Source organism: Embiotoca jacksoni, unplaced genomic scaffold (genome assembly GCF_022577435.1).
Source record: "Embiotoca jacksoni isolate LCO1_2020_lvr unplaced genomic scaffold, fEmbJac1.0.p SCAF_20, whole genome shotgun sequence".
Lineage (NCBI taxonomy): Eukaryota > Metazoa > Chordata > Actinopteri > Embiotocidae > Embiotoca > Embiotoca jacksoni.
Window position 1 is genome coordinate 6,422,058 of NW_027185341.1, and position 14,527 is coordinate 6,436,584.

Consider the following 14,527-nt stretch of genomic DNA (forward strand, 5'->3'; position numbering starts at 1 on the left):
CGAGTTGCTCTCAAAAGTGATAAAGAGGATTGAAAAGTGGAAATTGATTTTAGAAGTTATTACATCAGCTAATTGCCAAAATAATAGATGTGCTGTTCTTCATTAAAAACATTAGCATGAATCCTTCCTGCACCTGATTGGCTGAATGCACTACTAGCTGCGTTGTCACTCGGTTCGCTTCATATTCATAAACTGTACAATTATAGTGTCTGTTCCTGGGAACTGTCAATCACAAGTGAAAAATTAGGTCAATCCTGTTGTCTTATTCTAATGTTTTTTCTGACTGCTATGAAGTCTCTTTTAAAATATTCTCAGCCTCGTCTTTTTTTTTAAGATTGTTTAATAGAGAGCCTTTTGACTTATTCTGATATCCCAAAACATTTACTGTTGATATCTTAGAAAGCTCGAAAAGGATCTGCTCTCAGGTTTTGGAATAGCAAAATCCACCCACAGGTGATGAACTGTGGATATAGAGTCAGATTAAACAGCTGACACTGCAGAAAAAAAAGTGGCGGTTCAGTGTGTTGACTAAAGCCTGAATGTGAGCACCACCTGACCCCCCTCCCCCCCTCTCCGCGCTCTCCATGCAGGTCCTGAGGGACATCCTGAAAGAGGTGCAGGGCAACATGGTTCCCCGCAGCATGCTGAAGGAGTGGGCTCTCCACACGTTCCCCAACGCCACCGACTACTGGACCTTCCGCAAGATGTTCACCATCCAGCTGGCCCTCATCGGTCTGGCTGAGTTCATGCTCCACCTCAACAGGCTCAACCCGGAGATGCTGCAGATAGCACAGGTAGGAGACGCGCGCGCACACATACACACACACACACACACACTGTACACTGTACACTGTACATTGGACTTCCTGTCAAGGGCAAATGGGATCCATTTGACGGGGGCTAATTCAATAGATATACACGTTCATAGATGCATTAAGAGATCACCATTACTCTCTCCATATCAGCCTGTGTGAATTCTCATTTTCCCCCGTGACATTCACGCTAGGCCTATCAGTCAGCCAGCCGCCGTCAATACAAAGGCTGTTTTGACAGAGCGTTATATTTAGTCCCGCTGCTCGGCTATCAAAGACGTTTCAATTTGAAGAGGCCGTGTTGTGTGTACGTGCGTCTGCCTCTCAGTCCACACGCACACACACACACACACACACACACACACACACACACACACACACACACACACACACACACACACACACACACACACACACACACACACACACACACACACGCACCCGTCTGCCTCTCGGGGTCTGCAGACGGCATTCTCAAAGTCATTATTAAAGATGATTGTGTCAGTTGGCCACCCCTCCCCTCTGATCCTAATCGGCCTTTGCTGACAGGCGTTCCTCCGGGCAGCTAAGCGCTGGTATTAAGCCCCCTCTCTGCCTGTTCCACTCCACAGATCCCATTAGACACAGGAGGATTACGGTGCGGAGAGCGTACGCACATACAAACACACACACAAACAGAGAGAGAGTGCAAGGACAGGACATCAGAGCCAGAGCGTTGTGCCTCACCCCGCTTAAACAGAGACCTCGTGTTCCTGCGAGTCGGCTCTCAGAGCTCCCGCTGCGACACGTCAATGAAAACAGGCACAGCTTGGTGGTGTTTCATCGGGACTATATTCAGTTGTAGGGTTAAGCGTTGGCTCCATAACAATGAGTGCAGAGCAGTTAGGTCTTTACCAACATGGCTGCTTCATAAACATGATTTTATTTTATGCCAGTTCAGACAGATGTGATGGAGGGCAGTGATTCATTAAAATGGTTTATTTGTTGATAAAATCACCAAAGTGGAAGCAGATTGACATCGAAACAGATCTCGTGTTGAGGCATCTTTTCTCAGTGGAGCGTCTAACACATTTTCTACTGAAGTACCAACATTTGAATGAACCTCTTCCCTGTTTGTGCCTCTCTTCTGCTGCGTTGTGCGCTTTGTGCTCGGCACCAAAAGACCACAGATGTGCAAAGCCAATTTCAAGAGTGATGCTTGCTCTTATTGTTGCACCGCCAAGAAAAGAGGGCCCATAGAAGTTATTCTTTCAACATCTGTCTTCATCACCTCTTGAGAATCTGTTTAATTACGTCCGCCAAGGAAGTTTTTCTGTGCACTTTATTTGTCTATTTATCAGGAGGATTAAATAAAAACTACCGGCCTGATTTTCATCAAACTTGGTGGCTGTGGCAAGAGCCAAGGATGAACCCAATACGTTTTTAGAACGGATCCAGGAATTATTTTTTACTTTTACTAAAATTACAATATGAAAGATCTATGTTTGATTGTCTTTGGTGGCATCTATGGCGATAAGTGGTAATTGCAGCTGTGTTTTCAGACTTCACGTCCCACAGATTTGTCGCCTGTGTGACGTCACTTAGTCAGCAGTTGAAGATCAAGTCCGTTGGATTATCTCCCCTGACCCTCTCTGGTGAAACAACCGCTGTTGGGTGATGCTTTTGATTTTCCCCAGAAATGGCGCCACGGACTCCCAGCTTGTTCATTCGTAATGCTGCAGATGCAAGTAGTTTCATTGGTGTTCCACAAGCTCAATCACTATTGTGTTCGGCACTAGACTCAACAGACATTTATTTAAATGAAAATCTTTAGGATTGTTACTTTAACATAGCGAGATATTTGTCCAACTAAATGCCATTCTAGAAATACGATGGCTCCGTGTCACGAACCACATTCACAGGTACCAGTAATCCTCTGGGATGCACATATATCTGCTCACACTCAATACAGCGAGCGGTCGTTATGGAGCGCTCGCTGATCGGTGGCTTCACAGGGGAGAATTGGTACAATTGTAACATTGCCACAACTGAAATAGTAAATAAATAATAATGATAATAATAAACAACTTTTTTTCTTCTTTATTTTTATTTTTTTTTTAAGTAGGATGTAAATGTAGGTACAGAAAGAGAAATACACACGTCATGCAACTGACTGTACACCTACATGGAAACGTGTCAGTAATAACCTCCAGCGGAGATATTTAGCCGAGGTCTGCGCTCTTCCACTTTCCTTATAGGATTATCTCGCTCTCGCCTCTGTGACATTTGTCATGAAACTGACCCAATAGCTGTGATTTCTCACAGTCAAGTTCACAGCCCCGAGTCACCACATGTGACACGCTAATGTTGCATCATCCCATTCACGCCGGCTTCCAAATGAAGCCGTCGCCGGCCACTACACTCTGGTGATTTAGCATTCTGAGCGTTGCCTCCGCAGCCAACTGTCTGCAGCCTTATCTGAGCCTCCTGGGGGTTGCTGGTGTCTCAGCCCACTGCCTTTAGGCCCTCTGCTGGGGCCTGGAGGAGCAAATGACATGAGGTGGAGGGAGGGAGGGAGGGAAGGAGGGAGGGAGGGAGGGAGGGAGAGGCGAGAGCGAGGAGGAGAGCGCGCATGAGCTGGAATGAAATGCTCTGCTATAAAGCTGTCAGACCTACTCACTTTTTCATATGAGGCAGCTTATCTTCCCTGGAATGGCTGCTCGTGTAGCGGCCCTCTCGCACATAAATGCAGGCTTAAAAAATGAAAACTTGGCTGTATATATTTAAGTCAGTGGGGAGGGCGAGGGGAGGGGCAGTGGGAGTGAATTGAGGATTATAGACGCTTTGCTACACATAGTTTGACATGTTGCTGCGTCTGGGACACAAGGATCAATAATGTCAGCCATTTTGTTGGTGTGAACTTGTGTTGTAGCTCCCCTACCGTACTGAAGAGTTGTTTTCTAGTTTCAGAAAGAAATGTTCACTATTTTAAAAAAAAATTTACGAGCAGGTGCTTCTTAATGATCCTGTAAACGTCCCTCACTCTGCCCTCTGTGTGTTTTTATAGGACACAGGAAAGCTGAACGTCTCCTACTTCCGCTTCGACATCAACGACGCCACGGGCGACCTGGATGCCAATCGTCCCGTCCCGTTCCGCCTGACGCCGAACATCTCGGAGTTCCTGACCACCATCGGCGTCTCCGGCCCGCTCACCGCCTCCATGATCGCCGTGGCTCGATGCTTCGCACAGCCCAACTTTAAGGTAGCTCGGTCACAAGAGATACTCATTTCTTAAAAGTCATGATGATACTGTGTTTTTTTTTTGTTTTTTAAAATATACTACACACATACTATATGAATAACGGGATTCCGTATATCTTGGCATCATAGGCTTAACTGTTGAGATAGTTCACTCTGGGTGTGAAACACGGGGTTTGCTTTTGTTTTGTTTTCATAGGAAAACTTTTTTCATCGTTCTGGCTTTATTCTGGTCTGCACACACAAGTTAAAAACTGGAATTTCTGTAATAAGGCAGCACTGGATCACATGACATAGATGTAACAGGGCGACTGTAGTGACAATCAGTGATTTTTTTTTTGTCTTGGACGCGGGTCTTGGTAAATCTTTCGTGGAAGTGTGTGTAAGACGTGAGGTTCAGTCGTCTAGTCGGAGCTCCCGCTCGGCCCTCCAGATGCCGTTCGCCTCCTAAACTTAGACAAACTCACGGAGGCCCGGCTCAAAACAAAGCAGTGGAAAAAGCAGCAGGCCAAAGCTGCGTAATAAATGCAGAGCGGTAATGACAGGCGTGTGGTGTCTCTGGAGAGGACCGGCTCCTACTTACAGCCTCACTGATGTGGAGGACGCGCGATGCAAATAAACAGTGTGAACTAGTTCAAGCCAGGCGGAAGAGTCCAGCGCTCCTCGTGGTCAAAGAGACGGGACGTCTTTTCGGGAACACAATAAAACACAAGAAACAATCATCCACTCCAATATAGTGAAGCCTGAAACCATATAAACAGTGAAGGTAGGGGTTAGGGAGCCGTGTGTACCTACTTAGGTGATGATTGCCAGAGTTGTGGCCGCATCATGGTTTGGACGGTTATGTCCTTCAGTTCTGTGTCACCATAATGAGCTGCTAACAACACAGCGAGAGCTCCCTGAGGGTGATTGACGCGCCCTCAATCGGAGCGAACCGCTTTGTTTTATGTGTTTGTTTAAAATTGGCAGCGACTTGTTATAAACTGAGGTTCGATCCCGTTTCACTGCCGTCATTCCCACGACGGGACGATTTGAACGCAGGGTTTAAGGAAGGCGAGCCAAGGAGGCGGACTCGTTCTGGGTGTATTAACAGCTTAACTTTGACACAGAAGTTCACACGCAGGCTTCGTGGTTACAACTACAACGTGTTTGCTACCAGCAGTTTGTTTATACTGCAGTGCAGTGAAATGTTTAGACACAAATCATTCGTCCCGATGCAAAATAAAATGTAAAGACGTCCCGCGCACGGTTGGACAATTTAAGTGCAAAAAGCACCGACTCAAAGTCTACTTGCACGGTTTTTTTTTTTCTGGCGCTTTTAACCACGTTGTGTCTCCTTCTTCAGTGGATGAAGTTTGCTCATTTCCTGTGTAACCTGAGTGTGGAACTTTGGTTCATGGGGGGAAGTCGTAAACACACTCTCTGTTTAAAGATGCACTTTGATGCCAAAAACGATCTCCCTCCACCGAGGAAGATCACAAGATGTGGTTGAAAGCTCCAATAAACGGACATTGAGTTTCCAAGGTCAAGAGGGATTATTTACTCTCAACATGGAGATTAGTAAATCAATAGTGAAGCTGCGGCGCTCAACCGGTCCGACTCCAGGACCGACATTTTTCCTCAGTCACTAAGTCACGACTCAAATTTATTTCTCAATAATAGAGCAGTAATAAATGCTGTCGTGCACTGTTAAAAACAGGAAATTAAACGAGGCTAAAAACCCAATGAAATACAAAGGCAGACTTTTCCTCAACTACCGGCACACATGCTTTTCAAGCAACTTTAAACTCGTGATGATTGAAGAGGTATTGAAATGGATGTCCTTCAAAATAAAAGCACAGCAGCAGAAGTTCTGTAGACATCAGTATAAAAAAAAATATTATAATAATTAGCTCGCACATCTGTGATCCACTCAAAACGGCCCACATTTAGGTCACTTACCCACCAGTTAAAATCCACTTTGCTGAAGTAAATAAAGTTACATTAAGTATGTTTTGTCATTTCTGTGGCGTTTGTATGTTCGCCCTCTGCCGGCGGGGTTTGTCCGGGTGCTCCTGCTCCCTCCCAACAGTCCAAACACCTGCGTCTTATGCTGACTGGTGATTCTAAGTTGGCCGTAGGTGTGAATGTGAGTTGATCGGTCGGTTCGTCTGACGACGCGGCAGCAGACAAAACGTCGAACGTCTCTTTCCTGCATGTTTTTTCCACCTTCGATTCTTGAAACTGACGTCTTCATTTCCTCCGCGCCTGACAGGTGGACGGCATCTTGAAGGCGGTCCTCCGCGATGAGATCATCGCGTGGCACAAGAAGACCCAGGAGGACACGTCCATCCCGCTGTCCCCGGCCGGCCAGCCGGAGAACATGGACTCCCAGCAGCTGGTTTCGCTGGTCCAGAAGGCCGTGACGGCCATCATGACCCGCCTGCACAACCTGGCTCAGTTCGAGGGGGGGGAGAGTAAAGTCAACACCCTGGTGGCTGCAGCCAACAGCCTGGACAATCTGTGTCGCATGGACCCTGCCTGGCACCCCTGGCTCTGAGGAACCACAGGAGCTCACACGTGCTGCTGTTTACTTTAATCTGACAGACGAGGGTCGTTACACGGACGATGCTCTTTACTGTAACTGAAACCTGATGGAGATGGACTTTATTTTTCCTTCATCAAAAATACACTGAAATAGTTTTGGAAAGTGGGCTCGAGTTGAAAACAAGGGCCCTGATCGTCACAGGGCTCGCCCGTTTTCTTTTTCTTTTCTTTTTTTTTTATGGAAACACAATTTCTCCTTCAACTTCTATTTATTTTTATAACCACATGATAATAAATGTGATGCCAGTTGCCCTAACTTTAATATTGGTGTCGGTATCGCAGTGAGCCAGACATTCAAGGCTCATTGGGAGTTTTTTTTATTCAAGAGACGGGAAAGTCTTCTGTTGTTTGCTTTACGTCTGCGTCGTCTTTCATGTGAATCAAGAGCACAGATTTCTTCCCTTTGTAAAAGTCACGCGTCCTCTTACTTTTGTATTTTTACTCGAGCTGAAAAACCTGTAGCTTCTTCGCCCAGACAAATGAGGAATATTGTTGTCCCGTGAATAACAGCTGCGTTTGCTTGAGCTGTATTAAGAAGTAAGATGGCCTTGTGAGTAGGAATTCTATCGGCCCTGTAATAAGCTACGACACCTGAAATGCAAATGTATCATTCCAAATGTGTTCATCTTCCTCCCCTTTTTTCTAAAGGTACCGCGCCTTTTTCAACAGAAGTATTCTCCTTGTAAATAAGCATTTTGTTGCAATAAAATGCTTCTCTTTTTTTTAAATGTGTTTTTTTTTTGCTATAACCTCTTGCGGTCTTTCTTTACACTATAAAGACACCAATGAATCTTTAAAATTAGTTTTACAATTACCATAAAGGAAAACTCAATTAATTTTCTTCTTTCTTTTTTTTTTTTTTGTTCAGTTGTAAAACAGCAGTAACAGCCAGTAATCCCCATCTGCAGCTCGCATCTCCTGCATCACTGTCACAGCCATAATCACCCTGAAGGACGCACTCCTGGATATTATTGCGGTAATAACTCACGCTGTGAAATGACTCCAGATGAACCGCTCTCCGGCGCTTTTTTTTTTCAAAATCTCTGTAGCCGTCGTCGTGGCGGCTCACAGCTCGCGCACGTTTATGGAGAAACATCTGAGCGCAGCGGCGTCCAATCAGAGCGCGCCTCTCGTCTCGTGGTGCTACAATAACCTTGTGGTCATCCACCTCCCTTTTGGTTAGAAAGTCCTGCAAGGGTGTGTCGAGGCGTTTCTACGCGCGCACGCACACACGCACGCACACACATGCACACACACAAAAAGGCCCCCGGTGCTTGATTAATGCATGCCAGTAGATCTCCGAGTGGGTCGGCCTCGCTTGACTTACACACACTGTCAGCCAGCCCGCCTGCACTCATAAACTAAGGTTATATCTCTGTTTGCCTCTATACCATACACACACACACACACACACACACACACACACACACACACACACACTCACCGTCTGCCTCTCAACATGCTTACACACTGCCGCAAACGTTTCTCACACGAAAGGAAACTGTTCAGGCTCAGCAGCTGTACTTCCCTCGTCTTTATATTTGCATCTTTACCTTTGTTGTCAACAGGCTGCCGTGTTTTGGGGAATTGTTTACCTGTGTACGTACAGAAAATACCTGTGACAGTTTGACAGATTTGTTTTATTCCATCTCGTGTTTCTCCAGGCAGCTGAATCCTCACGGAGACGCTCGTGAGCGAGAAGAGTTTTCCAGTTTCGTGGTGAGGCGAGTCGCTCAGCATCTGACCGTGTCTGTTCGTCGGGTCTTTGTCGTGAAACACTTCTTGTGCGATCCATGCCTCAAAGAAAAATGAAGAATGTGTCCCCATTGATTAAAGCTCCCGATGGATCAGGCTAACAGCCGCTACAAAGCTGTAGCCGTGGCAGCAGCCTGCTGTTGGTGAAAAGAATTCAAACTGCTAAAGTGCGGATGCTTCACAAACCTCTTCAATCCAACAGAAGATCTGCACAGTCATCACACCCAAGATCAGCGTCATCAATTCAGGAACTGATCAAATGTCAAACATGGTCACAGTCTCCCTTCTGTCGCTGAGTTATGGTGTTGAATAATAGACAGAGAAGTGCGTTTGCAGGACATTTTGACGTCACTCTGAAGTCGACCTGTGACCTTTTTAGACATCAAAAGCCATGTCTTTTATCCCGTTAAACATTTGCGTGAAATGCTGTCACGGCGTAGGACTTCTGGAGTCACGGCTAAAAGTAGCGTTTGTGAGGTAACGTTGACCTTTGACCACCAAAATCTGCTCCTCCTCCTCTACTCCTTGAGTCTATTTGAATGGGTTTTTTTTTTTGTGCCAAATATGATTAAATTCCCTCGAGGTGTTCGTGAGATATTCCTGTCAGAACTTTTTTTTTTTTTTTTTTTTGTATCCAGTGGGCAGATACTTTGTTTCTCCTTCTCTCTATGTGTCACTCTACAGCTGGCATTAAACAACTGCTCTGCATCTACCAACTGTCTCTTTAAAGGAGATTTTTTTTTTCACTCAATAACACCTTCTATTTTCTGATGTCCAACAACATCAACATGAGCTGCATCATTTTCCAGACCAGCTGGTGTCAGAGTCTCATCGGTCCCTGCAACAGAAGCCAGTCTCACTTCTGTAACCTGGAACCGATGCCACTCCAGGAACATGAAATGATGTTTGGTCCCTAAACATGATGGAGGGATTTAGTTTCTCAGTGAACTCGCACTCACTCCGTTTTGTTCAAAGTCCTTTAGAAAGGATTGTGTTTGAAGTTCTGGGTGCCCTCTGTTGGGACAGGCATCTATTTCACGCCTCAGGTGTCCGTTCCAATTCGGGAGAGATTAGGTGAAATACACACGCACGCACGCACACACGCACACGCACACGCACGCACGCACACGTCATCCCCCACAAATGTGTCATAACGTGCCTCCTGGGATCTTTTCAGACATCACAGGAGCAGAGGTGACAACTGCAGCCACCACACCTCCAAGTCCTCCTTTATTTCCTTTTTTCTTTTATTCCCTTCATTTATATGAGTGAAGTGGAGGCCTCGCCGCCTCCTCCCTCCTCCCTCCCCTCACATCCTCCCCCTCTCCGGGAGTGTGAGAGAGGAGTGGAGGTGATTGATGTGCTCCGGTGGGAGTGGAGGTGTAGAGCCTGGATCATCATCAGCGCTGGCACAGAGCAGAGATCTCGGAGGACACACCAAAGCAGAAATAGATCCTGGCAGGACCAGATGATGAGCCCCCCCTCCTCCTCCTCCTCCTCCCCCTCCTCCTCCCCGTCCTCCTCCAATGATCCTCATCCCCGTGGAGGATGGCTGAGGAGAAGGGGAGCTTAAGGGAGGAGCAGAAGACGGGGAATTTTTTTTCAGCGACGTTGAAACTAAGCTGTCATAACGTTTCTCCAGAGACACATTTGGATATCGTGTAACGTGAACGTACGGTGGATGTTGAGTCTGGGTGAAGCTGTTGTAAAGAGGACGGAGGTGAAAAAGTACTTCAGCAACACGCTAACCCACTTCTTTCCTCTTTTCAAAAATTCTTCATTGGAGATCAGGAGCTCTTGTGTTTTCACAGCCAGCCTTCGTATCACATTGTATCAGGCTTCAGTAGGGGAGAAACTTCTTTGTGTCTTCATGTAAACAAACACAGTTAATCAAAAAGCCATTGTGTGTGGATCTCTAGCCAGGGAAGCAACGCAGCTCATATCTAACAGCTGAGGATTTGTTTTGTTACTCGGCGAATGAGACCCATTAGGACTTCTAATGGCATTTCCACTCAGAGGAGTTGAGCTCATTAGTTGTGTGTCTAAAATCTGCCATTATGATTTTAATTGCCCAAGCTGTACACACAGCAGTATGGTATGCAATCAAAGTCACTCTCTTTGTCTCGGTGACAGTGATGCAGCAGCCCATCAACGACTCACTTGCTGAATTAGATTTCGTCTGATGTACTTTGTTTAGAAGGACAGGAAAGGGGCTTGGGGTGAAAGAAGACTTTCACTGAACAAAAAACACGTTTTCTTTCTTTCTGGCAGAGGGTCACACCTGTAATGACTCTGTGAAGATGTGCTGCAGCCAGCAGCTGGTTACTTTAATGAGCATAAAGACCTGAAACAGCTAGCAGGAGTCATTCCTGTTCCCATGTTCTACATATGTGCTGTTTTAGGGTCCCATGTTCCCCAGCTCTATATAGCACATAGTGGGAACCTGAAAATAAGTTCCCCAGTTCTGTATTCACGTAATAAGTCATGGGCTATTTAGGTTAGGGTGAAGGTTTGGTTATGGTTATGTTATCATGACTTTGATTGCATACCCTACTGCTGTGTGTACAGCTCGGTCAATTAACATCATAATGGCAGATTTTAGACACACAACTAATGAGTTGTTAGGGTTGAACTGTGGAACTTAGGACCATGGAAACAGGACCCTGGGAACTTAAGACCCAGAGAATATAGGACTTTTTGGGAACTTAGGAACTCGGGTACTGAGAACCCAGCGAACATAGGATGCAGGAAACATAGGACCTTGGGAACATAAGGCCTTGGAAACGTAGGATTCTGGGAACTTAAGATCCAGAGAATGTAGGACTCTGGGAACTTAAGATCCAGAGAACGTAGGACTCTGGGAACTTAAGATCCAGAGAACGTAGGACTCTGGGAACTTAAGATCCAGAGAACGTAGGACTCTGGGAACTTAAGATCCAGAGAACATAGGACTCTGGGAACTTAAGATCCAGAGAACGTAGGACTCTGGGAACTTAAGATCCAGAGAACATAGGACTCTGGGAACTTAAGATCCAGAGAACATAGGTCCCAAGAAGCACAGATACGCTTCCGCCTGTCTATGTCTCAAAGTAACAATGTGGGCTGATTATGTCATCACATCCTCAAACTAAACTAAAGATGAAACGGCAACTACAGCATCCTTCTTCTTCATTGTTGTTTATTAACATCAGCTGTGCTGGAGTGCAGCGCACTAGAGCATGATTAATTATGGAGAACACTTGGCACCGAATACCACACTGAAGTGGTATTAGTGTAATTGTGCATGAAGGGTTTGTTAAGGGTATTTCACGTTGGCATTGTAACACACACTCGGTGTATGTGCATGGTTTTGTTACCACAAGTAGAGTCAGTGTGTTCTGTTGTTCACATAACTGTACAATCATCAATAATACTTCCACTTTCGACTACATTACTTCTTTTATCTTTTACTTTGGCTCTCCTACAGTGTAATATGTGTGTATGTAGGTTGCAGGTGGACAGAAAGAGTCCAGCTTTGGAAATAGCAAAAATAATACACAGAATATGAATGACCTGAATTTTTTTTTAAGTTGTAACAGTGCTAAAATCAGTGTTGCTGAGCTTCCACATGTTCCTTTGAATGTTCTTTATGTAACATCAACCACCGGTGCCGGTCCATTCTTCAGTTTCTCTTCAGCACTGTAAATAAAGGCCAAGTGCAAATTCTGCAGCTGTATTTTGAATGGCGTCGGCCCATTCTGAGTCATCGTTTGAAAGTACAAAGCCTCAAACAGTTTAAATCATTTTAACATACAAGTACCACCGCTACTTTGTAATTAGAGGGCAGACCGAGCTAAACTGTACTTTTTTTTTTTTTTTTTTACCTTTCCTGTCATCCAAGAGTCCAGCGAACAAAATGCCTCCAAGCTTTTCATCTGTTTCTGACTAAAACAGAGGGTGGGATGTTAAGAGGTTAATTTTCATGATTAGAAAGCCCATTTCCTGCTTAAATCAAACGCTGTTCTAATCACACGAGTGGCTGGCTGAGTGGTGTTCACATGATTCTGGATGTCGAACACTATTTAGCACATCACCACTGCCTCACAAATCAATTGGTGTGCGGTAGGGCTCGGTGCTCCAGCTCCTGCTGCACGCATTGATTCAGGGCTGCAGAGCTAGAAGTGTGCCGGGTGCTGTCAGCACCGCATGAAGGGTACGAGGAGGGTCTGCAGCCAGCGAGTCCAGTTCCAGCGATGGATTCTGGATTAGGATGAACGTGTAGGGGGTCTGTCAGAGGGGTGTGTGATGGTGTTTCAGACTAAACTGACTCCGGAAAACTTAATGAATACGTGTGATGTCTGGTTACAAATAAACGTAGATATCAAACACTCAAAACCACAGAATTTAGTGTTTGAATGCATAAAAATATCACGGTGCTGCAAAATACCCTTACTGAAAAACACGTGATCACACGTATGACACATGTTTACCACATGTTGCCACATATGATAACATGGGGAAAGTATGTGGGGAAGTTTTTACATGGGAATCTACACGGGCTTCACACATCACATCATGAGATTTTTTTCTAAAACCACCTGTTTCCCATCAGCAAAATACAATGTGTTTTTTCTGTAAGCGGAGGACTATTACGCTCATTTCCTGCAAATGGAGATAAGTAAACGCAGTTGTATTACCCATTGAATTCTACAAACTCTCATAATAGTATTAATCTCTACAGCCTCCCTTTATATGTTATGGCATTGAGCAGCGTTCTAATAAAACTTCAACTTAATTCCGTGAGTTGTTGACAGATTCTTCAGCATTGACTTCAGAGATTAGTCAGGTGATGAGATAAATGGTAACACACAGAATATATAATATATGCCGATGGAAATAAGCCAGCGAAGCACTTAAACTTTGAAGAAATTGCACTCCCTGTTATGATCAATTAATTCTGGAGTTATTTTGTGATGAACTGTTTTTATAGACTATTTGGTGCATTGCTTTTCCTTATCTGCTTCGACTGATGTTGGAAAAATTACTCGAGAGGCTTGGTTCAAAATCAAACATGTCGGACATTTATTCTTGCAAGAAGGAGCAACTACATGCCTCTAGCAGGGCTCTCCCATCCCCCCAGCAGTGCTCTACAGCAGGGCTCCAGCAGGGCTCTACATCAGGGCTTTCCAGCAGTCCTCTCCAGCAGGGCTCTACAGCAGGGCTCTACATCAGGGCTCTCTTCCCCAGCAGGTCCTCTCCTCCGCAGTCCTCTAGCAGTCCTTCCTCAGCAGTCCTTCCAGCCGGGCTCGCCCCAGCAGTCCTCTCCTCCGCCGTCCTCGTCTTCCGTTCTCCACAGTCCTCTTCCTTAGGGCAGCTTTTATACAGTTGACAAACAGTTGACAGTCACCCCCATTCCCTTTGTACCTGCTTTCGTATGGTATTACAGAGTTGATTGTAGGTCACAAGATAAGGACACAGTGGGAGTCGTCAATTAGATGCGGAAAGAATCACTTGCAAATAAGACAGAAAACAAAGGAAACTTTTCGGAGCCTGCTTGACAAAGAGACTTTCCGGAGCCACAGTGCAAACAAGAGGAAGAGACAAATCCTTTTTCCACGTCAACTGAAGTTAGAGATTCTCCATCCAACCTGAACTTGTCCCTTTCAGCTGTGGTTTAAATGCCTTACACGAAACAGCACAAGAAATTCTGATGGTGAGAAGGCAGTAGGAGCAAAAGACCATTTTTTTTTTTATCAGTCAATAAAAAGCAAGTTGCAATTGTTACTGAAAATGCTGCCTGTCGTAGCCGTCACTGCATCGACTGCTGTTGTTTTCCAGCTTCAGTCCTTTAACAAGTTTCTGCATTCACCTGGTGTTCCTGGCTTAAATCATTCCTTATTAGACTTGTCAAATGAAAAGCAGCGGGACTGAGTCAGGAAGCTTTGCTCCAGTTGACTGAGACTGTTGGAGGGAAAACTTGCATCTGAGTGTCTTAAAGGATTTCTGGATGGATGTGATTGTAAGGCTGTGATGCCAAAAGTTGCTTTGTGTAATTAACACGTTTAGTTTTTCACTTCCAGCCGTGCTGGTGGCTCTAAAGGCTGCCACACTGAACTTGTGAGCATGAAGCATGGTAATGCTTAACTAAGAGGCCAACG

General features: G+C 45.3%; 1 protein-coding gene across 2 annotated transcripts in view; it reads left to right on the plus strand.

Moving 5' to 3' along the window:
• trrap (transformation/transcription domain-associated protein) overlaps positions 1 to 7,363 on the plus strand; it is an 83,515-nt gene extending 76,152 nt beyond the window's left edge. For both annotated transcript variants that reach the window (XM_069155970.1, XM_069155971.1), the window contains 3 exons: positions 591 to 794; positions 3,859 to 4,053; positions 6,304 to 7,363. In XM_069155970.1, the coding sequence (XP_069012071.1) occupies positions 591 to 794; positions 3,859 to 4,053; positions 6,304 to 6,588 (684 nt within the window). In that variant the 3' untranslated portion in view covers positions 6,589 to 7,363. The remainder of the gene's footprint in view (positions 1 to 590; positions 795 to 3,858; positions 4,054 to 6,303) is intronic.
• Positions 7,364 to 14,527: the final 7,164 nt, after the last annotated feature.